The sequence below is a fragment of the Ursus arctos genome, unplaced genomic scaffold (genome assembly GCF_023065955.2).
Source record: "Ursus arctos isolate Adak ecotype North America unplaced genomic scaffold, UrsArc2.0 scaffold_5, whole genome shotgun sequence".
Lineage (NCBI taxonomy): Eukaryota > Metazoa > Chordata > Mammalia > Carnivora > Ursidae > Ursus > Ursus arctos.
In genome coordinates, this window is record NW_026623067.1 from 20138444 (window position 1) to 20164468 (window position 26025).

At 47.0% G+C, this 26025-nt stretch overlaps 1 protein-coding gene across 3 annotated transcripts in view; it reads left to right on the top strand.

The window, feature by feature from the left end:
- The window catches only part of TNFAIP8 (TNF alpha induced protein 8), a 112050-nt gene that overhangs the window by 41228 nt on the left and 44797 nt on the right, over positions 1 to 26025 (top strand). Inside the window, exon 2 of one of the 3 annotated variants that reach the window (XM_057307129.1) lies at positions 11334 to 11755. The exons of the other annotated variants lie outside the window; for them this stretch is intronic. Coding sequence (XP_057163112.1) covers positions 11743 to 11755 — 13 coding nt within the window. The 5' untranslated portion in view covers positions 11334 to 11742. The remainder of the gene's footprint in view (positions 1 to 11333; positions 11756 to 26025) is intronic. 3 annotated transcript variants of the gene reach the window in all.

Consider the following 26025-nt stretch of genomic DNA (forward strand, 5'->3'; position numbering starts at 1 on the left):
TCTCTGCCATAAATAAGTTGTTTTTGTGTTTGTATACACTTGTGAAGTTTAAAGTGTTTAGTTGAGGGATGCCTGGATGTCTCAGTTGAGCATCTGCCTTTGGCTCAGGTCATGATCCCAGGGTCCTGGGATCGAGTCCTGCATCGGGCTCCCTGCTCAGCAGGGGAGTCTGCTTCTCCCTCTCCCTCTGCCTGCTTGTGCTCTCTCTCTCTCTCTGTCAAATAAATAAATGAATAAAATCTTCAAAAAAAATTAAAGTGTTTAGTCAAGGCCGTGAGTTTTAATATTGAATATGCATATAACATATTACATATACTCAAAACTGTGTTTCCAAAAACTGACGAAAGTGAATAGTTAGGGCTCTTGAAGTTGCTCTGAATTCATTGATCTTAGTATGCAGGTGGTTGATTGATGATTCTTTTTTTTTTTTTAACTTGTTCCTTTAAAGAGATTTCAAGTGGTGCCCGTCATGCTCTACGTAAACTGCGTCAAGCTTTTGTTCTAGAATTCAGTTCATGTGCATGAATCTGGGGTTATAATCGTTTTTCAGTGTTCTCCTGGGGTTTTTTCCCTATTGCATAAACTGACTCCAATGTAATGCAGTTTATTCATTCAGTAAACATTTCAATCCCCACTATGTGTATTTTGCATTAATTAGTATAATAGCTATAAAACTTGTTGAGCCTAGTTTAGTGTAACTTGAGGCACTAAGCCAATACTCTTGTGTGCTGTGTTCCTTTTACACCTCCTGGTTGGAATGTTTTAAATTAAGCCTAGAAGAGTAACAGCTCATGTGGTATTTGGCCTGAATATTCCAGACTTCAGGGTTGGAATAACATATCCTGTTTCTTCATTGAGTTTTAGCAATGACTCCCTTATCCAAGCCTGGTTTTTGTAGCTGTGCCCTTAACTTAATTTATAATTGCATTTTTGGGAGTTCTCTTTGCATATATAAGCATTCAAGTTTTTCCTCTGCCTTTGAAGTTTTGTTGTACGAGGTATGTAGGAAATTAATCCACGCTTATGGTATAGAGATTTTTTTCCCTAAAATTCAAGTGTCATGAGAACCAATACAAAGTTTGCTAAAAACAGGTGTGCTTAATAATAATAGGTCAAATATTCTCCTACCTGAGGGCCTGAGTGAGTGTCCATATGGGGGGGGGGGGGCGGTGTTTGTCTGTGTTGGGAGGGGGTGTTCTTCTCTGGGATTGTGGTCAGAATAGGAGGATGAGAATCAATTTAGTGCTTAAGGACCAAGTAGATCCAGCCCAAATCTTGAAGTACAAAGAGTCTGGAACCATTTTGATTGCTTAGAAACCAGGGTTATTGTGGGTTTTTTGTATATATGTGGGTATAACTTTTATTTCAATATGTTTGTCTATACATTTATCCTACTGAAGACTAACTAGGTTGATTGGTAGGCCCTGTCTAGATATTGCCTAGAACGGGGAGCTGTTTGTCCATGCATGTAGAAAGAACTGATTTGGTTTGGGGAATAAAGGATTTAAAGGGTAGGGCGAGAGTTTGTAGTTTGAAAGGCATAGAAGAGTGAGCAGACACGTTCTGTGGGAACTGAAGGCATATAACCAGAGCCAGTGGATCGTAATATGGGAAAACAGATTCTAGCCCGTTTCAGGGAGTGTCCAAAGAGTTAATGAACCACGGGCTGGTGAAGGGTAGGGGTAGATCAAGTGAAGAACTGTAGAAATTCCCTTCCAATGGGGGTCCTCAGGAAGACCACAAATGGGACAGGACATGGGAATTTGAGCAGTGGACCTGGGAGTGAGCATTGGATCAGATGATCTTTAAATCCCTTTCCAGTCTAGCCATTGTGCGATTTTTAGGACATATTACATCCCTGTAAAGTAAAGAGTGAAGACACCAGCATTTGAAGGGGAATTTCAGATTCAAGAGTTCAGGCTGCCTAATGGCTTTTTCTCTCCAGCTTCTATAAGTCCTTCTGCAATTATACCCCTTCCTCTCCAACATCAGCTTCTTTCTCCATTTGGGAACATCCTCATCAGCATCAGAACACTGATCCACTTCCACTGCTTGGAAGGCAAATGACAAACAAAATTCCTCAACCCAGAGTAGCCTGCCAGCTCCCGCCCTGCTTCTCTGCTCTCTGCTGGTGTGGAAACCCCAAAGAAGTTGTCTCTGTATACAGTCTCCCCTTCTCAGTGCCCCTTCTCACCCCTCCACTCTCCAAAACCGGAGACCTCCTTTTTAACAAATCGCATGGCAGTTTCTCCATCCTCGTAGTCTCCGCCATATTTTGCATCATCCATCCCTCCCTCTTCTTAAAACGTCTTCTTGACTTGGCTTCCTCTTTTCCACCACCTCCCCTTTGGAGGCTCTCTCCATTCTAAAGTGCCCCAGCTCCGTCCTTGGCTCTTCTCCACACTCTCTGGGCTGTAGTTCTTAATGTGGCTTGGGCTGTGAAAAATGGGGGGGGGGGGCGGGCAGGTCCTCATTAATTAATTCAGAATCCCCAAGGAAGACCATGAGCATCAGTTGTTAAAATGTTTCATTTGTTTGTTTTTGTTACCTAACTCTACGGATGTGTGGCCAGGATTGAGAATCCAGGCGATTTTATCTAGTCCCGTGGAATCAATACCAAATACCAGCTAGGGACTCCCAGTTAATGCATGTAATTCATCTTTCCCAAATGCCAGACTCAATTATGCTGTTGTCTGTTTTACACTTCCTTCACTTCACGCGCTTCCTCTGCCCCCCCAAACCTGCTCCTCCCCTGGCTTTGCCCTTCTCAGTCAACACATTGGCTATACAGCTCCCAATCTCAAAGCCTCGGTGACCTCTTGAGTCCCCCTCCCCCTTCCCTTGGGGCTACACAGCTAATCCAATAGCAAGTCCTGCCCATTTTCCTTGATGATCTACTCTCCTGGTTATCTTCTTGCTTCTCTCTCTGTTCCCTTTCAGCTCCTTTGCAGCCCCCCTCCCTCTTCTCTGTCCCTTCAGTGTTGGCCTTGGTCTGACTTTTCGGCTGTTCTTTGATTCCATGCTCTTCCTTGGTCATCCTCCCTGCTCCTGAGCCTTCAGATTCTCTCTATGGCAGTGAAGTCCTAATGTCTCACAGGCAACTCAATTTCAATGTGAAATGAGGTGAACGTACCCTCTCTTCCAGTTTCCTCCCGGTGAATTCTACAGTTGGTGATCCTGAAACCTGTAAGGCGTTTCCCTCTACCTCCTCCTTATGCCCCATCAGTTGCCACTATGATCAATATTGCCAATATGAAATAGCTGTAGAATCTATACACTGCTTGTCACTATCTGCTGCCCCCGACCAAGACCACACCACCTCCATCACCTCTTACCTAGATTACTTCAAAGACACATGGTATGCCCCCCCCACTCCCACCCTCACAGCAGTCTGGCTTCCTGTACGGTGATTGGTCTTTATCAAATGCCCATCTGACTGTGTCATCCCTGGCCTCAGATGCCTTATTGGAGTTTTAATTAAAACAGTGCTTAGAGGAAGGATCTGTTCTCAGGTAACCTGTACCTGTTGGAATTTCTTGGAAGTATCTGCCTCCCTCCTTCCACACCCCCAGGCCCATCACCCGAATACATGCACATGACCTCCTCTGGCCCCTTGTTTATTATGCATCCTCAGGGCTACCATGGGGCACAGTAAGACCTCAATAAATATTTGTTGAATAAATGTGGAAAGGCAGTAGCCCTGGATAATCGTCACTGTCTTCTAGTTCTGATTTACCTTGCCTTAAAAACTGAAAAAGATTTCCAGAGTCAGAAATTTCTGTGTTGTCGAATAGTCCCTGTGAATGGGTTTCCCTCAGCTCCGTAGTTTCCAGGGGATTATTATTTTTTTAAATGGAATTAAGAGAAGTATGTAGACATCTGCTAGCAAATCATTTGCAGTCTGTGCTCTTTGAATGGCCGTAGAGGGCTGAGCTTCAGAGGCTGGCCAAACAGTGCAGAGGAAGCAAACACCTTCATGACCCAGGGACGCAGGGAGGCAGACGAGCCTCTGCAGTGAACTTTTTCAACGTGGGCACGCGTAAGCCAGGATCCGAATGCCTGAGACGTGCTGGGACTTGTCCAAACTCTTGATTGCAGTTTCAAACCTGTTTGGGAAGGAGGCTGGAACGCAAGGGCGTGGCTTGGGTCTTATCTGTAGCCGATCTGATTGAAAAGGAACAGACAAGAATTTAATCGTGTTTAACCCGTAGTAATATATGGGGAACTTTCTCGGTCTCCGCTGTCATGAATCAAAAGGAGAATTGGAAAGGGTTTTTTTCCTTTAGAAGATTCGGATCTGTGTTTCAGACTTCACCCACAGAGCTGGGAGCTCCTGGGTGAGGTCTCCACGTCTCAGTCCTCTTCAAACTCCTATCTGTAACCTCTTCATGACGCCGCTTAGAAGGGCCAACAGTCAGTGCTGAGTCAGAGGGATAAGCAAGAAGGGAATGGCACACTTCCTGCCCTAAGTTCTGGGGAGTTTTTATGGTTTGTTTTTCTGTTTTGCCTTGAAGATTCCCTAAAAAGACAGAAGATCGCCCTGGCCCATCTTTGGATCAACTGCCATTATTTATTTTTTGATCTCCTAGGATACCTACCCTGCTATGCCTCCTTGTTACTCACAGGTTTTTAAAAACTTTTTTTTGGTTTGTTTATTACAAGAGTATCACATGCTTGTGTAGTATATTTATCAACCATCATTTAACCGAAAGAATGAAAAATGGGGTGGGGGGTGGGGACAGGTACTCCTTAATTTCACCACCCAGGAGAAAACATTGGAGAATATCACTCCAGGCATTTCCTATACACCTCTCTAGTTTTTCTCTGCAAAAATTACATGGTTCTTAATAAAATTTCTTCTGTCTGTTGCTTTGTAGGCTTTGCAAAGAGTTCTCACGTTATTAATTACTTGACATGGTCAGTTTGAAAGACTGTATCTTATGCCATGATACTGACCTGCCGTAATTCACGTAACCCATCCCCCAGTCAGGTACTGGGGCTGCTTTCAGTCTCCGGCATTATTAGAATACCACACAACTGCCTTGGACTACAGCTGCCCACACTTGTCCCTGTTTCATTGGATGTATTCCTGGAAGTGGTTCAAAGGACATGTGGAGTTTTCAGGTTTTGATCTTTACTGCCACTCTGCCTTCCAGACATTTGTCCTGTTTTGCATTCTCACCATATAAACAGCTCACCGTGTCCCATATGGCACTATCTAGTCTGGCCTTTGCCTGACTCCCATCTGCTTCTCACACCCTTCTTGCCCGTGCTTCCAGCATGCAGCCCACCAGCCCCCTTTCTGCGGCTTTCCCTGCAGAGTGCTCAGCTTGTCCTGTCCTGGGCTGGTGCACCTGTTTCTGCTGCCGCCTGGCCCGCTCTTTCTCTGGTTCTTGGCACACTCCTCCCATGCCGTCTCTGCCAGAGTGGTCTCGGTCACCACTCCCTGTTCATTTCCAGTCTGGCACCTCTCACCATCTGTCCCTCAGTGATTTATGTGTTTTGTTGGTTGCTGTCTCTTTCTTCCATCGAATGTTAATTTCATAGCTCAGGCAACCTCGTGTATTTTCCTTCCTGCTCTGTTCCTGGCATCTCAGTCAGTACCTGGCATGCCCTAGGTACTGGATAAACACAGGTTGATGCTGTCGAATGAATGGAGAGATCTCCCTGTCGTCTGTGATAGTATAGTGGAGTGCGGAGGAGGAAACGGGGACAGCAGTGTCTGTCCCTTGGAGCAAAATGTGCTAAATGCTAGGCCAAAGTTTCCAAGTGTCTTCCAAGGGAGACAGATGTGGGAGCTGGCCTCTGGCTCCTAGCGTCCTGCAGGCCTTGTGTGAGCTGAGCCTCGGGACACTGGCCGTGGTTTGTGACTGACGATGGTGGAAAGGACATGAGAGGCCAGGGAGTGCCGGTGAGCGGAGGTCCAGAGGGAGGACAGCGGGAAGCCGGCTGTGGCCAGGACTGGGGGCTACCTCGAGGCCCGTGCAGAGGATGGCACATAAATAAGGATGTGGAAGCCCTTTTTAAACTCAGTTCTAGGCACACACGGTGGTGTTAGGAGACGGAGCTGCACTGTGAGAAGGTGTCCTGGGAGAGCCACTAAGTGGAAGGAGCAGTTCCGGCCAGAGCATGAGGCCTGGCTGGAAGCGGGTGACGAGGAAGGAAGAGGGTGCATTTCACAGGCAGGGGAACAGGACGGTTTGGAGGCTGGTAGGGGGAGCAAGGGGCCCACAGAGACACTGAGGTGTCCAGTCTGCATGACCAATGGGTAGGTGAGATCCAGAGCCCCAGAGGAGAAGCCATTCCACGGGGCGGGAGCATAGGATTTTAGTTTGGGTTCACCCCTCTGCTGTCTTACTGAGCACTTTGCAGACTGAACCAGCTCATGCGCCCTCCCTTGCCCTGAAGGGCTTCTGGTGATGGGAAGAGAGAGGCAGGGGAGGCCAGAAATAAGCCACAAGATAGCAGCCTCGGGTTCCCATGGCCCCCTTCTCATCTGACTGCCGAGCGGGAAGGGAAAGGGGGGCTCCCGTCCCTCCCCAGGGGCTGAGAGGCAGCTTGCTGGCCATGGCTGCTCCTCGTCATGTGTGGGAGGAGCCTGTTTGGTGTCAGCTTGCCGTGGGGTAAATTTGTTCAGTTGTGAGGCTGAGGAAGGTGGGAGAGTGTGTGTTGGCTGCATGAGCACAGTACTCTGGGTACAAATGTCACCCAGACCCCGGTGACACAGCATGCCCTCCCTGCAAACTGTCAAACCTGGCACGTGTTTTTCCTGATGGGAAAAATCTGAGAAACTTTACTCAAGACATGCTGTAGTTTCTGATTACTCTCTAAATGGATAAGTTTCTGAAAGTTATGGGGTTTTTTGTTTTTTGTTTTGGGTTTTTTTACTTTAGGCTTGAAAATAACCATGGGGGTAAAACTGCAAAATGACACGGACATCTGGGTGGCTCAGTTGGTGAAGCGTCTACCTTCGGCTCAGGTCATGATCTCAGGGTCCTGGGATCGAGTCCTGCGTCAGGCTCCCTGCTCAGCAGGGAGTCTGCTTCTCCCTCTGCCTTCTGCCTTTGTCCTTCTCCCCCGCTCATGTTGTCACTCTCTCTCTCTGACAAATAAATATATAAAATCTTTTTTAAAAAAACCTGCATAATGACAAAGCTGTCTATCCTCTAAAGGAGTAAGGACCAGTAGAACTGCTTGCTGGCATTCCCTGGAAAGTTGTCTTTTCAAGAAACCAGCTTGTGCCACCTCTAAACCAAATGGTTTGACAGAATCCAAATGAAAAGGAGAACAGCTGACATCCAGTGGGCAGGGCAGCGAGACTTGGTGAATGAGTGACCATCCAAGCCAAGAGAGAAACCCACAGTGACCACGGCCGGGGGGCGGGGGGTAGTGAAAGGCAGAGAGATTAAAACACAGAGAAAAATAATCAGGTTTGGCAGGGGAGGGATGCGGAGGAATTTAGCTCCGGAAATATCATATGTTGCATATTAACTAGAAATTCCAGAAATTTATAGAGAAATTGACTGTGCAATTGGAGAGTTTTTCTTGGCAAATAGAAAGTTTGATTTGTTCAGTATTCTATCGCCAGGGCTCACGCTCAGTTTCACATGAAGGTTTGCAATGGAAGAATGCTAGAAAGTGTCAGGATTCCATTTACGTTCGATTCAGCAGAAAGCAAACCACATTCAAGTGCCAGCATATTTATTGCAGCAGACACTCGGTGGTGGTTAGGTTTTTTTTTTCTTTTTTTGCCTTGTAAATGCTGATCTAGTGTTTTCATTGGTGGTGTGGGTGTGAAGAGAGCTTGGAGCCTGTGTCTGAGGAAGACAGACATAAATGCTCCTTCTGGAGTCCTAGGATCCGGTCCTCACTACAGCTGCACTGTGTACCAGCTAGCAGTGCAATTTGGGGCAGGGCTTTTGGCTTCCTTGGGCTGCTTCATTTTCCTTGCTTGTGCAGTAAGGTTGGATGATATTGGAAGTTAGGTGAATTTTAACAAAGAAAAGGGAAAGATGGTCTTTTATGGGGGGGAGGGGCTCTGAGTAGCATTTTATAAAATTTATGCTTAAAACGTAGAAACACATACGATGTGATAGAAAAGTCTGCCACCCCATGCTTATTTTTTTATGCAGCTTGTTTTGGGGGTGGGGGACTGTGAACGGCAGCAGACATGGGAACAGATTTGAGAAGTCACCCCCCCCCAGTCCTGTCTCTGATGCCAGCGCTTGCTCCCACCCCACCCCCCCGCACCAGGTCTCCAACTCACACTGTCGCACTCACTGCTCTCCTGGCTGTGAAAGGTGGGCTGCCAGGTGTTCCTTTTATTTTCTAGACGCTGAGCTGTTTGTGCTTTCTGTCTGGTCAACCAAGGACACTTTCATGAATATGATATGAAGAGAGAAAAGCTGACAGATTCAGGGCAAGACATACCTGGGTTCATAGGCTGGCATTGCACTGAGTGGGTACATTACAGGTGTGGAGCGTGTGGAGCTCACGCTCTTCACCTGTAACCTGGGGATCATGGCGCCCACCACCCAGGGTTTCGGGGAGGACTGCGTGAATATGGGGAGAACATCATGCATGCTTCCAGGCATCGAGAGGGTGCTTGACACCGGTGGGATTTTTCCATCCTTGTCTAGGCATGAACCATGTACTTCTCTGCCAGTGCCGAGCCTCCCTGGGTGAGAAAGGGTGGGTCTGACCACCTGCCCTCTCGGGGGCAGCATCTGCGAGATGCTTCTGGAACACCTTGCCAAGCTCAGGCACTGACTCTCCTGGAATAACTGCCACTCAGCCCGCTTTCTTCCCCGCTTTGCCCCTGACTTCTTCATCCTTGAAGAACAGCAGAGGGACAAAGAGAAGCAAGTCCAATTGAGGAGTAGGCTCTGGTGGGGGCCATGGTTTTGGGGAGGCCACTGAAAGAGTTGAGGTGGCTGGAGGAGGCAGAGGAGAGGAGATTTGGAGAGGATCTAAAGAGGAAGGGGATCACCACTCTTCTTGGCAGCCATGGCAGCCTACCCTAGGGACTAGGGAGCATCTTGGAAATGCCAGAGCGTGAAGGTCAAGGTGTTTTGTAAACATCTCCAGTTCTGTCTCTAAAGCTATAAAATGAGGTGAAGTAAACAGATGCAGGTATCTTGGTCATGCAGGCACAAATCTGACGATTGTTGTGCTCTTTGTGTTGAATGTGCAGCTGATCAGGATGTGGTTAACTGTTAGTATTTTTCTTGGGGTCCATAATACGCAGTCGATGAAACTAGGCCAGAGACTGTGCACTCTGGAGATGGTTCTGGGAGGGTAGGGCTTGCAACTTCCTGTTGGCTCTGCTGCTTAACCTCTTTTGCTCTGCCAGTCTCTGCGGAAACTGGGATTGCCACCCACTTTCTCTGGGTGTGGGGACCGTGAAACGATGTTAAGTGATAGCGCCTTGCTCCGAGAGGCCTAGATAACCTGGGGCACATGCCTACCGAGGAGGAGAATCTGGTGTCCTGGAGTCATGTGGTTGCAGATAGATGGTGAAGAAATACCAGAGAAGATGGACCCTGACTTGCCTAACTTACTTAGCCTCCTGGTGAAACTCCAGAGCACTTCTAATCTTCAGCCGTGCTAGGAGTGGGTGATTGAGGGGGTTGGGGTGCTGAGTGGCACCCTGCCTCCGCTGAAGAGCTGTGCGCCCCAGAAAAGATAGCCAGGTGCATTCCTGAGCACAAATTGCCTTAGCAAAGCGGAATCTGGACCCATGTGGGCCTTGCCGCCATGTTGGCGGCGGTTTGCTCTGATGGCGGATGCCCCCTCCTCTAGGCTTCCCTTCCCAGGCCTTCACTTTCAGCTCCATCCTCTCCAACTGTAGTGGACAGACTAGTTCTTGGTAGCCACCTAGCCACATCTACCACCAAGACCACATTTTAAGGAAATGTGAGAGACCAGTTCTTCTGTGTAGATGTGGCCTGTCTGCTCTTTACACCATGGAGCTTGGAATTGCTGATGGGTTAGGGTGGGCAAAGTCGTGGTGATTCAGAATCTTGTCCTTCCAAGGGGAGGAGCGTCGTCTGTCGGCATCTCCTGTGACCCTTGTCTCTGACAAATTTGTTATAGCATGAAGGGGCCAGTGAGAATTTGGGGAGATAACACAAGGAACGCATAAGGGTGGTTTCTCAGGTGTAAGCTTCAAACCATCATGAGTTAGTCACACGATAACGTGGGCTACAGACCATAAGGAATGGATAACGCTTTGGTAAAGTGGTGTGGATCTGGTTATCTCTTTCAGCCTCCTCCTTGAATCAGTAGTAGGTGTTTGGTTTATAATTCAGGTCAACCATAATGCTTGCTGCTCTTTGAGCCCGCACTGTGCATCAGGTAAGGTGTTATTTGTCCCCGTGGTTCTCTTTATATCCTGACAGCAATTCTAGGAGGTAGATGATATTATTCGCATTTGACAAGAGAATAAAATTGCTCAGAGAGGTGACGTGACTTGCAGTTCTGTAAAACCAGGAAGTGGCGGAGCTGGAATGTGAACCAGGACTAGTAGACTCCAGAGTATTCATCCACTGCTTTCCCCTTGGTATCTTTCTTGCTGAGTACCTGGTAGCCTCAGGATAGTGTCATTGCTGCGGAGAATAAAAACAAAATTAAGAAACTTACCATGTAGTTGGGGATAAGATGGATAGGCCACTAAAGATAATAAACGGACAACTGTGATAGGTACCCAGAAAGTCTTACCAGGGAAGTTCAAGGGAGGTGCCATGGAGGTTGAAGGGGGAAGTTGAGATCCTGCATAGCTGGTTGGGACACTCAAGGTCTTCACAGAGGTGGTGCACTTGGAAGTGGGCCTTGCAAGATTGGTAGGATCTTGCCCAGTGGGGATGGATAAGGGAACAGTTTGTGGGTTGTGGTAACTGCCCAATGCTCAGGTAAATCAAGCTTCTGAAGAGACTATTAGATCATATATACACGTACATCTTTCTGTACGGACATGTGTGTACTGTGTATGCCTGGATACAGTCGCATTCTTTATAAAGACCCCCTACTCTTTTCAAAAGTGAAAGGCTAATGGTTTTCAGTTACAACGTTGTCCAACTCTGTTCTGTACTTCTCCCGAGAACAAGAATACCTCTGAGCAGTAGTTACTATTAATAGACATTCATGTTTATACTGGCCAGGTAGGAATGAAGAGCTTTTTTAATTTTTTTTTCCCCAGGCGGCATCTATGATTGGAGCTGCTGCTTTTTTTTTTTTTTTTTTTAAGTATCGGCTCCTCTTTTCTAGCATGTTGAAACGTTAAGACTTCCTGTTTCTGCTTGATTTCGAAAACATCTCCTGTTCGCCTATCACAGGTAATCCCTGTGTTTCTGCGGAGCCCTCGTTTACGGGCAGCAAGTGCAGGCAGCAACCAGTCTCTCCCCGTTGTGGATGCGGGGACCTCTCTGGATTCACAATTAAAGGCTACCTAATGCATTCCACTATGCATGACGAAACCCAGCTCCCAGAGTAACAAGCAAGACGACTTTTAAAGTGACTCTTGTTGACCAGTATCTTCGGTGCGTTCGGTAAGCGTACGGTGGATTTTTTATTTAAAGGATGGTATAAATTCTTGGGAATTATTCTTGGGGAAGACTGACTCTTCCTGAAGGCGACACAGCTATCATAGAATCCGTATCAGTGGAGTGGCTGCGTACGTTCCTCCAGGCCGGGTGATCACCAAGACACCGTGAAGCTGTCCTCCTGGCCGAGGACAGGGGAAACATGCTGAAACTAGGTGAGTTAGAAGGGCCCGCAGACTCACGTTCAGATTCCTCAGTAAGACCGCATTGCTGTCTGCAAGGGAATAGCATTCCGTCGCGGCTTTAAAGTGCTTGTGTCAACCAAATCACTGCTTTTCCTTTTTCTACGACCGGGTGTGGGGACCTGGTCTTAAGCTGAGGGAGGTACGAATACTGTGGGTGGAAAAACATGGCATCTGAAGCTTGCATGTAGCTTATTCCCTCTGTAAACAAAGGAAGGATCCAATGCTTCAGCAATGGGACTCCGAGAAGATTGGAGAGCTGGTTCACTTGAAGTTTCTCCTTTTTACTTTTTCCGTGTGTTTGTTAACTGTGAGATGTCTCTGGGTCCCAGTGCGTCGGGTAGTGGCCTGCAAACACAGGGATGTTTATTTCTATACTCCTGTTGTGTTTGTCAGAATACTGTTCTCCCTAACAGCCAATAAGCAATTTCACTCAACAGATATATGGACTTTTGTACTTTTAAAACATGTCTTGGGATTGTTTTCAGCCATAGTTAAAGCTTCTGCAAGTAGACTTAATTTTATTTTTGCGGTAAATTGGAAAACTTTTTGAGCATTGAAATAGAACAATTTAAATAGCCCTGAAAGTTATATAGGGATTCGCACCCTTGTTCCAGTCTATGCCCAATATTTGTTGACGTTCACCTAAAATTTGCTCAGAAGACTTTCTGGAGCCTCAGCTGAATACGAGGAGGGAATTAAATTGGAAGACGTAGCTAGGCGTCAGTGTATCCAGTTTCTTGGCCCACTAATTGAACCTTGGCAGCCAATGCAATTTCCTAGAGCCGTGACTTCTTCTTTTGTATGGAGAGTGGTCACCTGCATGTCATTTATGTTAAATGTACATTTGCACACCAGATGCTCAGAGCTGTGCACGTGATTCTGTCTGCTTTCTTTATGTAGGTATCTAGGCACATTCTCTCAAATATCTGAAAACGGTTATATGCCTGTGACTGTATCTCACGGCGTACATGCAGTTGGGATCAGAGCCAGGTTTGCTTGGGAAGCTTTCCTGGAAGAAGTGAGCTTGGGGGGAAATTTCAAAGGGAGGTAAGTATCGCGCTTTGGCAGAAAGAAGACGCATAGGTAAAGCTTCCAAGGCTGGAGTGATTAAGTCAAATATATTCAGTGAGTAAGCCTGAACTGTAGGAGAGCAGATTGTAAATTACTGGTTGAAAATCGCCAGGCTACCAGGGAGGAAGAGGGGAGGGCCATGTGTGGAGGAGGACAGGAGAGGCTTGTGGGAGCTGCTCCTGTGTGTGTGTTGCTAGTAAATTTCACGCCTGGATACCCCTGCGCGCTGACCATGTTGCCATCTAGTGGAGCCTGCTAAAATGCACCTGCCACCTCTTTTCACTTAGGTTAAATCACGTGGTGTCTTAGCAGTAGGGAAGCTCTTTTCTTTTATTCCCCAGGAATTCTAAATAAGGAATTAGAAGAGATCCATGCAACTGTGTGCCCCCCAAATGATGTTAATTTTGACTCTAGGAAATAGAGCTGAATCCCAATAGAAAGCATTTCTCATAGACCTTGTTTGGAGGTCGTGGAGTCCATCCTGGTGGCGGAGAAGAGCCCTCCCACCAGAGGCAGCACAGCCCACAGACCTCAGAGCTGGAAGACACTGTAGAGGTCATAGTGGGATGCCATACCCCTCCCATCCTCCCTTGCATCCATCCGTGCCTGCATCCATTCAGCGAAACTTCCTGAGTTCCTGTTACCCATCAGGCTCTCTTCCGGGTACTGGGGATACACCAGTGACAAGAGCAGATAGAGAGATCCCTGTTCATGAGAAAAAATAAAGAAATAAAATAAAGAAATCAAGAAATCCCTGCCCTTGGAGCCATGGCATTCCAGTGGGAAAGATGAACAATAAACAAAGAAGTAAAATATATAGTGGGTGGGATTCTGTTAAGTGCTAAAGAGGAAAAAAAATTTTAAGTCTAAAAAGGGGGCATCAGGATTGTTGTACACGGTTGTGGGGTGGTGGGGGCGGAGGGAGGATTTGCAGTTGTGTGTCCTCGCTGAGACTGTGATATTAGTCTCTCCTAAAGGTGTGAGAAAGCCAGACACGTGCATATCCTGGAGAGGAGCATTCCAGGCAGAGGGCAAGCCGATGCAAAGGCCCTGAGGTGGGAATGGTCCTCGTGTGTTCCCCAAACCGCAAGGGGGCTGATCAGAGGAAGGACAACCAGGGAGATGGGAAGGGGCCAGATCAGTTTGGGCCACGGTGACAGTTAAAATGAATTTGACGTTTCCTGGACATGAGAGGAGAAGCCATTCAATCTAGCCTAATCTCATTTGACAAATGAAACTTAGGACAAAGAAATCAGGTCAGGTGTCTGTGGTTAATCAGCATCTTCGTGCCGGAGCTGGGATGAGAATGTGCCTTCTAACCCAGCGTTCTTCCCGCTGACCTAGCCTGCCCCGGTGGGGATGCGTGACCCCATGGAGGCTCAGGCTTCTAAGTGCAGTGGTCCTAAATTAGCCCGGGGCTGGGGGCTCCTCCAGCGGCTGTGTGTCAGCATGGTTCATCCTGGTCCTTCCCTCAGCAGGACCACCGCAAACACAGAAAGGAGCAGACCTCTTATGTCAGAGGACTTCTCTGCCAGATACTGCCTTCCTTCGTTTCGGTGTGGAGATAAATCCATTGGGTTTCACCAGTGGTTAAACCCCTAAACCTATAGTCTCATGAAGGTTCCCCGTGTTCATTGTGCAGTCCCTTGAAGATGGTGAACCTAAGATTTTTACATGTTACAGGGGTGGATCACAGTTCTCATCATGAGCATTAGCAGGATTGAATAGTGAAAGTTACTTAAAATGAATTTGAAAATAGGGGCATCTGGGTGGCTCATTCAGTTAAGCATCTGACTCTTGCTTTTGGCTCAGGCCATGATCTGAGGATCAGGGGATCGAGCCCCGTGTTTGGCGTGGGGTGGGGGGAAGTCCACTTGGGATTCTCTTTTCCTTTTTCTCCCTCTCTCTCTCTCTCAAAAAAATAAATAAAATCTTAAAAAAAAAAAAGAATTTGAAAATAGGATCACCAGGTGAGGAGAGAGCCGCTTATTGTCACCAAATGCCGCTGGACCTGGACAGTTTTGCCCAACATTCTTTGTCTTCTTTCTTTACTGTAAGCCTCTTCAAGCCCCCCCTCCCTTCCACCTTCTTTAGATCTTATGACTGTTGTGCTCTGGGCACGGGCCAGATCCTCTAATCTCACTTTCTGATGAAGGTCAGACTAGAGCTCAGTATACAGGAGAACCCAACACCGTCTCCTCTCCCTCATCAGCCACAGCCTGGATGCTATGGACGGGAGGTCCTGCCACCAGATCGGCCCCATCCTGTGGAGAAAACACACTCATGACTTACTCTCGTGCTCCTTTCTTTCCTTTCTTTCAAAGCAAAGCTCCCAGTAGAGGTAACGTGAGGTTTACATCATCTTATTTGGCATGCACATTTGTTGGCATAGTACTTTTTCTCTTTTTTTTCTTTTCTCTTTTTGTTTATTTTCTGCCAACCAAGGTAATTTCATATGTCCAGTTGCCTATGTTTTTTTTTTTTAAAGGTTTTATTTATTTATTTGACAGAGATAGAGACAGCCAGCGAGAGAGGGAACACAAGCAGGGGGAGTGGGAGAGGAAGAAGCAGGCTCCCAGCAGAGGAGCCTGATGTGGGGCTCGATCCCAGAATGCCAGGATCACGCCCTGAGCCAAAGGCAGACGCTTAACCGCTGTGCCACCCAGGCGCCCCCTGTATTTTTTTTTTTAAAACAAGCCCTGAAATCCCACTACGTCGGACAATCAGGACCAGCACCGATTTGCATCCTTGGGAATCCATAATCACCTTCGTAGCTAAGCTCTTTGTTTATCCCTGGGGTCCTTTGGTTTGGGTCTTTAGGAGAGTGGCTGCTCCTGGGGGGTGCATTTGCTTTTTCCTGCCTTCAAGTCTTGCTGTTTTTGCAAGGCAGACAGCCACCCCTTGTGGCAGGGATGTTCCCCTGTCGGGTCCTTCTGGAGGCTCCCATCAGGGATGGTGGGACAGCGCCATACCGGGAGTGGAGGACCCAGGTCCTGGCCCTCAGACTCTCTTCCCTGTCTGTGCCTTAGCATCCCCCCCACCGTGGGTCTCTGATGGGCTACCACTGCTGTCACACAGGCAAGACTTGGCTCTGCAGGAGAGGGGGTTTCTAGGCGGTCCTCTGACTTTGGTTAGGCAGCCAGCTTGAGGAAATGGGGGAGAAGGCATTGGTCGTCTGTGTATTCTGGGGTTCCTTTCCCCACTGTCCTTTAGGGGCTGGGCATGTGGTAGAGCCGGTAGCAAGATTAGAAGTCTTCTAACATGCTCCTCATTAGCTGTCCAGAACAGTCCGTCAGTTATGGCTCTTATTATGCAAGAAAGAGAAACCCCAGTTTGGATTGGCTCACACAAAAGAGAATTTTTTATTAGCTTGCATAACTGGAATGAGATTTGGTTTAGCTGCTCAGTGATGTCAGGAACCCATTTTCTTTCTAATCTGCCCTCTGTGGTCAAGTTTCATCATCAGCTAGCTTCCCTCCTGGTGGTTAAATGTCTGCAGCAATTCTGACTTGGTATGCACAACACACTGTCCAGGAGGAGAGAAACGGCTTCTGGTGGCTTTGTGTGTCAGAGCAAGCGACCTTTTCCAGAAGCCCCCAGCAAATTTCTCATGTCTCAGTGCCCAATCTTAAGCCAGTTTATTGACTGTAGAATGTGGTGGTGAGTGGCTAGGTTTGCATTGTCTAAACCAGTCACTTGGGGCGCCTGGGTGGCTCAGTCGGTGAAGCGTCTGCCGTCAGCTCAGGTCATGATCTCAGAGTCCTGAGATCAAGTCCCACATCGGACTCCTTGCGGTGGGGAGCCTGCTTCTCCCTCTGCCTGCCGCTCCCCCTGCTTATGTTCTCTCTCTCTCTGACAAATTTTAAAAATCTTTAAAAAAAAGAAAAAAAGTCACTCTATGGCAAAGGGGCTAGGATTACTGTGACTGAGTTGAAACAATCAGGGTAAACCTGAGAGCTAGGGATGGGCTCAGTGTCTCCCTCAAACAGCACGCTGCTCCCCAAGAAGTGATGTCGAGTGGGCCATGGTTGTCTACTGAACAGACTTCCTTTCACTGTGGTTTTTTCTTTTTTGTTTTCTTCCCCTGTTGCTTCTTATTTGGTGACTGGTGATGGTATGATAATACAGTGAATGGAGCCCTGCGTCTTGGATTCCCAGAACCCGCCTGCCCCCATGACAATGACTCAGATGCTATCAGGAAGAACAAGGTCATACCATCCTTGAACCCCAACAGCATTGCAAATCAGGAAGGCAAATTCGCAGAGGTCAATAAAGTATCCCCAAACTATCGTAGACCTGGTCTGGTAAGCGCTGAACAGTGAGAATAAGAACTAGAGAAAATTAATTACAGGCAGCCCTTCTGTCTATGGTAATTATATGTCCCCATAAAACATTGAACTCCATTATAATTTTTCTTTTAAAACAATGTAATAAGGCCATTTGTTCCTGTAAAGAATACCCTTATGTTTTATAGATATGAGCTTGTCATATCTGGTTATTTTATCTATTGTGATTGATATTACCGGACTCTGGATAATGTAGACTTTGAAACTCCACACGAATAAACAAAATAGAGCCGTCAGTCGTATAGGATGTTATTTTGTTTACTCTAGATGGTACCTCCAGGAGAATGGCCGTCAAGGTCGGGGAAGGGACTAGAGCAACATACAAGGGCTCTGGGAGGGGAAAAAGACACAGTGTACAAAGGAAAAACACCACTTTTGGGGCGTGTGGGTGGCTCCGTTGGTAAAGCGTCTACCTTGGGCTCAGGTCATGATCTCAGGGTCCTGGAATCGAGCTCCACATCGGGCTCCCTGCTCAATGGGGAGCCTGTTTCTCCCTCTCCTGCTCCCCCTGCTTATGCTGTCTCTTTCTGTGTCAAATAAATAAAATCAGAAAGAAAAAGAAAGAAAGAAAGAAAGAAAGAAGGAAAGAAGGAAAGAAGGAAAGAAGGAAAGAAGGAAAGAAGGAAAAAGAAAAGAAAACCGCCACTTTCATGCTAAGTAAGTTGGAGGACAAGAGGTATGAGTTTATCTTTCGTACATGACATCCATGAGTAGCGAATGGAATTCCAAACTCCAGAGCCTTGTTCCCAGCCAGTATTCCTGCCACATCCCTGACGGAAATAGACACACGGAAGGCCAAGCAGGGCCGAGGAGCCCTTTATTATAGGCGGGCTTTGACCAAAACCCTGATGATGACCTCGAGTGAGCTGGACTACACCTGCAGGTCACAGAAATCCAGTCCGGGACACCGGGCGAGGCTGTAGAAGGATGCAGATGCCTTGAAGGGCACGATGCTCTGTCACAGAGAGGCCACCCCCCTCCACAGTGGAGGTCTGAGGGGTGGAGCTTCTAGTGCACGTTAGACCCTGGCATGATGAACTCTGGACGTGTCGTGTCAACTTCCAGGGCCTGATTTCTCATTGATGAGCAAGTCTGAGCTGAGGTTGAGCAAGAGGACTTGAAAAGCTTCCCTAAGTCCTGACGTTCTGGTTCTTGGGTTCTGCATAGGGTGTGATGGAGGCATCATGCAGAACTGTGCTGGGGTGGAGGGTAGGGAGCCGAAATCCTCTGTGCCAGGACATACGGACACATGGGTGATGGCAGTTTCTGCACTGCGGGCTACAGCTATCTTCAAGAACTACCAAGTGGCTGGACTGCTGAGGGCTGGGTGTGAACGGCTCCAACTTGCGTGTTGTTAGTTGAATACTACAGACCCTGGGCAGAGCCACAGCTCCCTGAATAGAGGGGCTGTTTCCTTAGCCAAGCCTGGTGTGGATGCTGGCCGCCAGGCTTGTGTTCTATGACGTTCCAGATGTCAGGGGTCTTGCGGGAGCCATGGACACGGGGCGAGATCAGACAGTGACCACTGCTGGTCGATACTTCTGTTAAAATGTGGTTTCAAAGCCCTGGTCACGTGCCTTATCTTGGGACTGGCGAGCCCCGCCGTGTTTTTCGATCTCCTGTTTTGTTAAAAGTCCGATTACAAGTGGCGTTGCACGCATTGTGGGTTTTCGGTTTTTAGTGCTTTCATTGCTCAATTACCCAACTCCCAAACGGGTGGCTCTGGAGCTCTACCTTGATGGGAGAGAGGTTGTTTGCTTGTGCTGGTATCAGTCTAGATAAGCCAGTGGTCCCAAACTCAAATGTCTACAGGAACCGGGTAAGAAAGAGGAATGTGGAAATACTGCTTTCTACGAACAAGTGGAAGTCATGACGCCTGAGGCCGACTTGGAGAGAACGGGTCCCATCCCCAGGCATTGACGTTCAGATGAAAAACAAAATTTATCTGGTCCAAGAAAACCCTCTATAGCTGGATTCAGTCCTCAGGCTCCCAGTGTGTGATTCCTGGTCTATGAATCAGCGAATGTCAGCTGTCATTTGACGTTTGCTTAGCCTCAGAGATGTCAGATGTTACAGACGGGAGCCCTTTGTAATTTTGTTTCTCAGTAGATTTTAGCTCTTGACCTTAGATGACAAGGCGATCCCTGGGATAAGTAGGCCACCCAACTTTGACCGGCAAATTGGAAATCCTTCTGAAGAAATAACATCTTCATGAATATCGTTCCCTTGGTTCCTGGCCATTGGAGGCTGAATCAGTTTAGAGAAGCACAGAGGGAAATCTCATTCAAAACAGTTCTGAGTATTTTACAACATTAAAAAAAAAAAAATTTGCGTCACTAAAAACAAGGAACCTCCAGCATTTGGAAGACACACTCCTGCCTTGCCACTTGTCTGCTGGGTATATTCACTCCTCTTGGCCTTTTCTCTGAGGTTGGCCGGCTTGGGGCTGGGGACCAGGGAGGAATCTGGAACGGGACCAGCTTGGGTTTGCTCTTTCCCACCCCTTCCAAGCCTCCCCACAGTCACAGTCTTAATGTCTGCCTCCCTGCTCTTCCCCCACCCCCAAGAAGGAACAAAGAAAACCAGTGGATTCATTTACGCTCTGAGGTGTGAGTCATCCACAGGCCTTAAGAGACACTTGCATTTTTCAGAGAACCTGATGGTACAACAGGAAATAGGGCAAAGTTTAGCCAAAAGTCATGCTCCTTTAATGAGAGTATTTCTTGTAGCGCTAACTGGATAATTTGGGGCTGGGGAGCCTTCCAGGCACCCCAGAGATAGCCCCTTAGTAACCCTGCTTCGAGTAACACCTGCTGGACTAGCAGGGGCAGCTAAGCGTGGAGAAGGGTTTTGGCTTCATCCTGTTTTATTTACATCAAACTCCTGTCAGAGTCCATGAAAATTCCTGCAAATGTGTTTTTGTAAGAAACTGATGGTGCCCAGCTCCCCTGTGTCTGGCCAGTGGGAGAGTTGTGGGGGTTTAAATATTCCTTCAGCAAAGCCACTCAGTTAAAGCCATGCTGAAATTGTGCTCTTCTGAAAAGTGCTTACTCGTCAGAGTACTGTCTCAGTTTCTTCCTTTCTGTGAGAGTTCATGAAGGAAATAGTCCACAATTCTTTCTCTACTTCCTTAACAGCAATTCATCCCTGAACCCCTTGCAATTTGGCTTCTGTGTCTAGCCACACGACTCAGCTGTCTTTCTCCAAAAATGCCAGTGGCCACCCCATCATCATATCCATTGGCCTTTTCTTTAGCTTTCCTTTCTGGTGGGTTGTTTTTTCACCTGTTAACTCTACCAGAAACCATTCTTCCTTCTTTTCTCCCTCACCTCCCCTTCCTTGGCTAATTCCTTCACCCTCAAGTTTGAGCTTAGGCATCCCTTCTTTCAGGAAGCCTTCCCTGATTGACTCCCTCCCCCAGGACTAATTTACATACTCCTCCTACCAGCTTTCATAGCACCCCTTACGTTTTTTGCTTTTGCACTTATACCGTATTTTCATTAGTGTCTTCCCCCTCCCCTGCCAGTACTGCAGGCTCTGTGAGGACAGGTATCAATGTTGTTTGATCTGCACCATTTGCTTTGTACCTGTACATGGTAAATGTTCTGTAAGTATTTGCAGACTGAAGAACTATACAAATGAAGATAGCATCTGAACAGCACCATCTATGGCTTCTTCTAGAGCAGGCGATGAACCCCCGGCTGCCTTCATCAAGCTTTGGTTTTTCCCAGGTCCCTTGGACCTCCAGTTAGTAGATGTAAAGGTATAGTTAGATGCTGTGGATAAAAAGTGACATCTGGCTCTGAGGAAGAAGACCTGACCATTCATATTCAACCACTTCCTGACAGGCAGTAACTCTCTGCATTGTTGTGTTGGGCGAGGGATGGCTCCTTGTTGATGAACCCAGTGGAGTGGATGAGTTTTGAGCGTTCTGACCACTAACAGAATAGGAAACACATTGTTCAGAGAACCAGGCAAGGGGGAACTAATGATTTTATCATCACCATGGAGGGAGAGCTTGAATATCTGATTGGCAGTTCTAGAGAAACATTGACTAGTTCTTAAAGGAACTGATAAGTATTGTGTAGGTACAAAAGTGTGTAGACAGTACTGTACTTTTTGGGCCATTTAAGGAGTTTTTAAGATAATTTCAACTATATACAATTTTGCTTAACTGATTTGAGACCCGGTGTCCCTCCTCTCACCTCTGAAAACATGACTCAGCTATGTTAAGAAGAATGCACCTTTTCTGTAGATCCGTATATTGGGACGGGCTTTCTAGAGCATTTAAGAATGTGAAATCTTGATCACATGGATCTTCTCGTGTCTTGAAGTTGGACAGGAATTGTTGACCGGGTGTAACCACAATGAAAAAGGACAACTTTATTAGCAGGGTTTAGTGAGCAAAAGTAGGTTCATATCTGTATTACAGAATAGTGTGCTCAGTAATAGTAGTCTGCTTTGTAAAAATAATAATAATAATAATAATAATGTTCTATAGCCTTTGTTTAGTGAAGAGGAGATATTCGATGCAATCTGTTTTAGAAATATTTTCATCCAAAGCTGTGGCTTTATAGAAAACAGCAGCCCTCCATGGAAGAGCCCAGCTCATGTGGGCAATTGATCTGAGAGAAGAGACTCAAGCACATCCCCCCACTGGCTGCCCTGCGCAGACCTCAGACTCTGAGGTGTGAAGTGGGATTCCTCCCCTTCCCCCTTTTCACGGCCGTTCCTCTCTGGGCTTCCCCCTCTTCTATTAATGTCCCTTTTCCCCCAAAGTCAGAGCCTCCCAGGCAGCTTGGCTGTCTGACCTCTCTTAACTGCTCTGATGGAGCATATGCTGTGTTTGTCTTGAGATACAATTTTTGGTGCTCCGCTCAATCCCAGACTCTATAGCACAGAGAAAAGTAGCACAGAATAAGGGCGGAGGACCCTCCTTCCTGTCTCAGTCCTAGCTAAGCGACCTTGGTCCAGCCCCTTAATGTCTCTGAGCATCCGTCTCCTCATCAGAAGCACATGGAGCCAATAATACCCCAAATTCCTTCCATACGGGATTGTTAACGAGGATGGGGGCAGTGTATGCAGACGCACTTCAAGAACTAGAAAGCACCACCTTGCTGAGACGTGGTAGGATGGAGATGTGTTCTGTAAATGTGCCTAGCACAAGACTTAGCACATAGTAGGTGCTTGATAAATTATGCCTGATCATATTAAGACAGCTGAACGTAAACAGAAACATCACTTGGTTCTAAACCGGGCTGCCTGTTCAGAATTTGGGGCGATGGCCAACTGGAATATTGCTTCCTTCCTCTGGCCCTGATATCAGGATATTTGGGACTCCCAGGGTTCTGCCTTTTTACATTCAAAGGTTAATCTCATCCATTAAGCACACAGATGACAAAATTAAGTACGTATTGTGCAACAACAGATCCCAAGTTGGCTCTCGAAAACACAGCCTATTATAAACGCAAACAGCCTCTGAGGGGGAGCTCGTTCCTAAGAGACCAGGTTCATAGAATGTTTATCGCCCAAGAGACATTCATGCCTTGAGTGAAGACGTGCCTGGAATTCCCATCTGGGATTTATTAGTGGATATCTTCAGGTGGCCCAGCGCCGGATGTTAGTTCTTCACCTAAAGGAAACAAAATTCCCGCTCTGAGGATGGCGAGGTCCCTGTGCTTCGAAGGTGGGCAGCTGCCGCTGCTACCTTGCTGGCCCTGGAAATTCCCTCCACGGAATGGAATTGGGTTCAGTCCAGCTCACTAGTGGTTCCGAGGGCAACTGCGGGGGTTTGGTGGCTGGCTGGCTAGGCTTCCTCTGTCAAGATAAGCCCAAGCCATTAGTCGAAGCCCGGACTCCAGTGGCTTCTACCGGGGATGTTTGCCTTTGCTCTTCGCTCTGTGTTTATGAAGATGTTGAAAGGAAGTGCGTCCGTTCTGTGCCTGTTGTAAAACAGAAGGTTTGCAGCTGTCAGAGTTATTTTCTTCTTGGCTCTTTATCTGATGCCCTTTTTTGTAAACCTGACAGATTTATGGATTGTTGCAGATAACCAGCGCCAGCTCGTCAGAGGTAATGCAAATTTTCTTTTCGTGTTTCTTTCTTTGAAGGGCACGGAGATTTATGTACACAGTTCCTTGTACTGTACTTTGGAGGGAAGGGGAAATTGAAATTATTCTTACGTGTTGTCGTAATTCAATATGACGAACTGATTCAGTGATGATTTTATTAGTGCTATAGTGCCTTCGAAGCCTCCAACACGTTCTCCCCCTTTAAAAGGAGGAGGAAAAAACCCACAAGGTATAATCGTGTATTTTTAACAGCTTCCAAATCAGCTTCAGAAGACAACGAACATCAAGGTGGTCAACTTCAAGCATAATAGAAGTTCGCTCTGGAAGTGTAGGGTCACTGTGGGCTTCCGTAGGCTTTCTGCAGGAATCAGACCTGAGCAAGGTTTTGGGAGTGGTTCATAAACAAAAACAAAAACAAAACCCAAAAAACAAGAAACAAAAAGAACAAAAAAAACCAAAAACAGTGTAACACAGGACAAACAGACCGGCGGCAGCAGCTCCTCCCACAAGGCGGCTTGTGGCTGCAAAGGTGTCATGGTTCACTGTCATGCTTGTTTCCAGTAATTTCCAGTGAATGAAAACAAGTGTCGAAGTTTCTGAATGAGTACTTTTCAGATCATTCATTTCTACTCGTGGTGGGAAGGGGGGTGTGCATTCATGGTTTTGCCCCTGGTGGCGTCCTGCATCCACACTTCGTTGCCTTCACCCTCTGGGGGAGAGGGTGGTCCTCCGGCTGGCAGCCTGCGTACCTCACCCACAGCCCGCGTAGCTCTGTGTCTTGCTGGGTGCGGGGCCCGAGGCAGCCGGGGGTGCTGGCAGACAGACAGCTCTATGGCTAGCCTCCGTGGGCATGTGAAGTGTCTGCCCCTGGGCTCATTGCAGGGAAATCCGCCGACAACCTCTTAGATTCTACCAGCTGGAGATGATGGTTAGACTAACAGCCATAGGAACGGAGGGAATAAGGTCTGTCGAGCAAACATTGTGACTGTGGGACTTAGAGGGATTAGAAATAAGGGGAGACAGAGCAGCCTAAGTCAGGGACCATGGGAGGATTCTAGCCACCGTTGCCTAAGTGAGAAATAATTGAATATCGTGAAGAAAATCAAGATGCTGTGTGTGTGTGTGTGTGTGTGTGTGTGTGTGTGTGTGTCTCAATGCTGGTGGTGGGAGGGGGGTTCTGCCTGTGCCTTCAGATGGAAGGATACTCCTGGACAGGGGGAACCCAAGAAGTCATCCAAGTGGGCAGGCCCTTCTGGCAGCCAGAAATGTGTAGGCAGGAGCAAAAGTTCCTGACAGTATTCACCTGTGGACCCCTTAGTGTCTCTGTATTTTTTTTTCACATCATTTTCTTGGACACAAGGGCTACCTCACAGTTCCATTTGTTAAGTGCTTAGGTCTAAAGAACTTACTACGTCTTTCTGTACGAATAACCTGGTAGCTGTGCGGAAAACATGATATGTATAAATCGAAAGATAAAAAAAGAATGCTTGTATTTCATTCTTCACCACAGTGACTCATGGAATGAGTGCCCCTGTGGGGCCTTGCGTGGTTCAGCCAGGATCCAATCGGGAAACGCGATAATTGGAACGAGGAAAGTTTAATGTAAATAAAATGAACTAGGAATATAGTAAGTGGCTCCTCAAAAGATTAAAAATAGAAAATTACTGTACAATCTAACAATTCCACTTCTGGGGATGTACCCCAAAGAACTGAAAGCAGACACTTGAACAGGTCTTGATACTACCCATGTTCATAGCAGCATTATTCACAAGGGCCCGGTTGCCCACTGAATGGTCCGTGAATAAACAAAATGTGATATGTGATATCTACATGCAATAGACTATCATTCACTCTTAAAAAGGAAGGAGATTCTGGCACAAGCTACAACATGGATGAACCTTTGGGACATTAAGTGAAATACGCCAATCACACACAAAAAACAAATACTCTGTAATTCCACATCCATGGGATGTCTACAGTGGTCAGGTTCAGAGACAGAAAGTAGAATGGTGGTTGCTGGGGACTGAAGGGAGGGGAGAATGGAAAGTTAGTGTTTAATGAGTACAGAGTTTCAGTTTTGCAAGATGAAAAGAGTTCTGGAAATGGGTGGTGGTAAGGGTTGCCCAGCAATGGAAAGGCATTTCGTACAATTGAACTGTACCCTTAAAAATTATTAAGATGGCAAATTTTTTGTGATGTACATTTTGCCACAATTAATAATAAAAAAGAAAACAATCGAAAGAAATACTCACTTTAATGAGGACTATCTAGCCAGTGAAGAGAATTGTTAAGAATAGAGGAATCGCTAATGTGGCAACCACTTATCATGGGTTCAAGATAGAGCACCAACCATGAGCATCCCCGTTGTTCCTTGATGGAGAGAGGATGGCTAGCCTCAGCTCCTTGGACGGCAGAGAAGTCGCCATAGCGCCATGCTGGTGGAACTTGCTGGAAATCCACCCACTAGGATGCTGAGGAAATCTGTCTATGGGGAGGTTTTTTGAAAGAACACACCAGAACCAAGAAGGGAAAGTTTTTCTTCCCATAATGTCTCTACAGTGCACCCCACTGACAAAGCTTAGAATTGTACTGGCTGACGAAAGAGAAAATGTATTCCAAGTCCTGTCTTTCTTTTCTCAGAGCAGGTGATGAAGGGCAAATTCGGGGCTGTTGGGCAATAAATTGATCCCTGGCCAACTCACAACTTCTCAAACCTTGAAATCAGATTGGATCTCACTACCCTAATTTCCTGTCT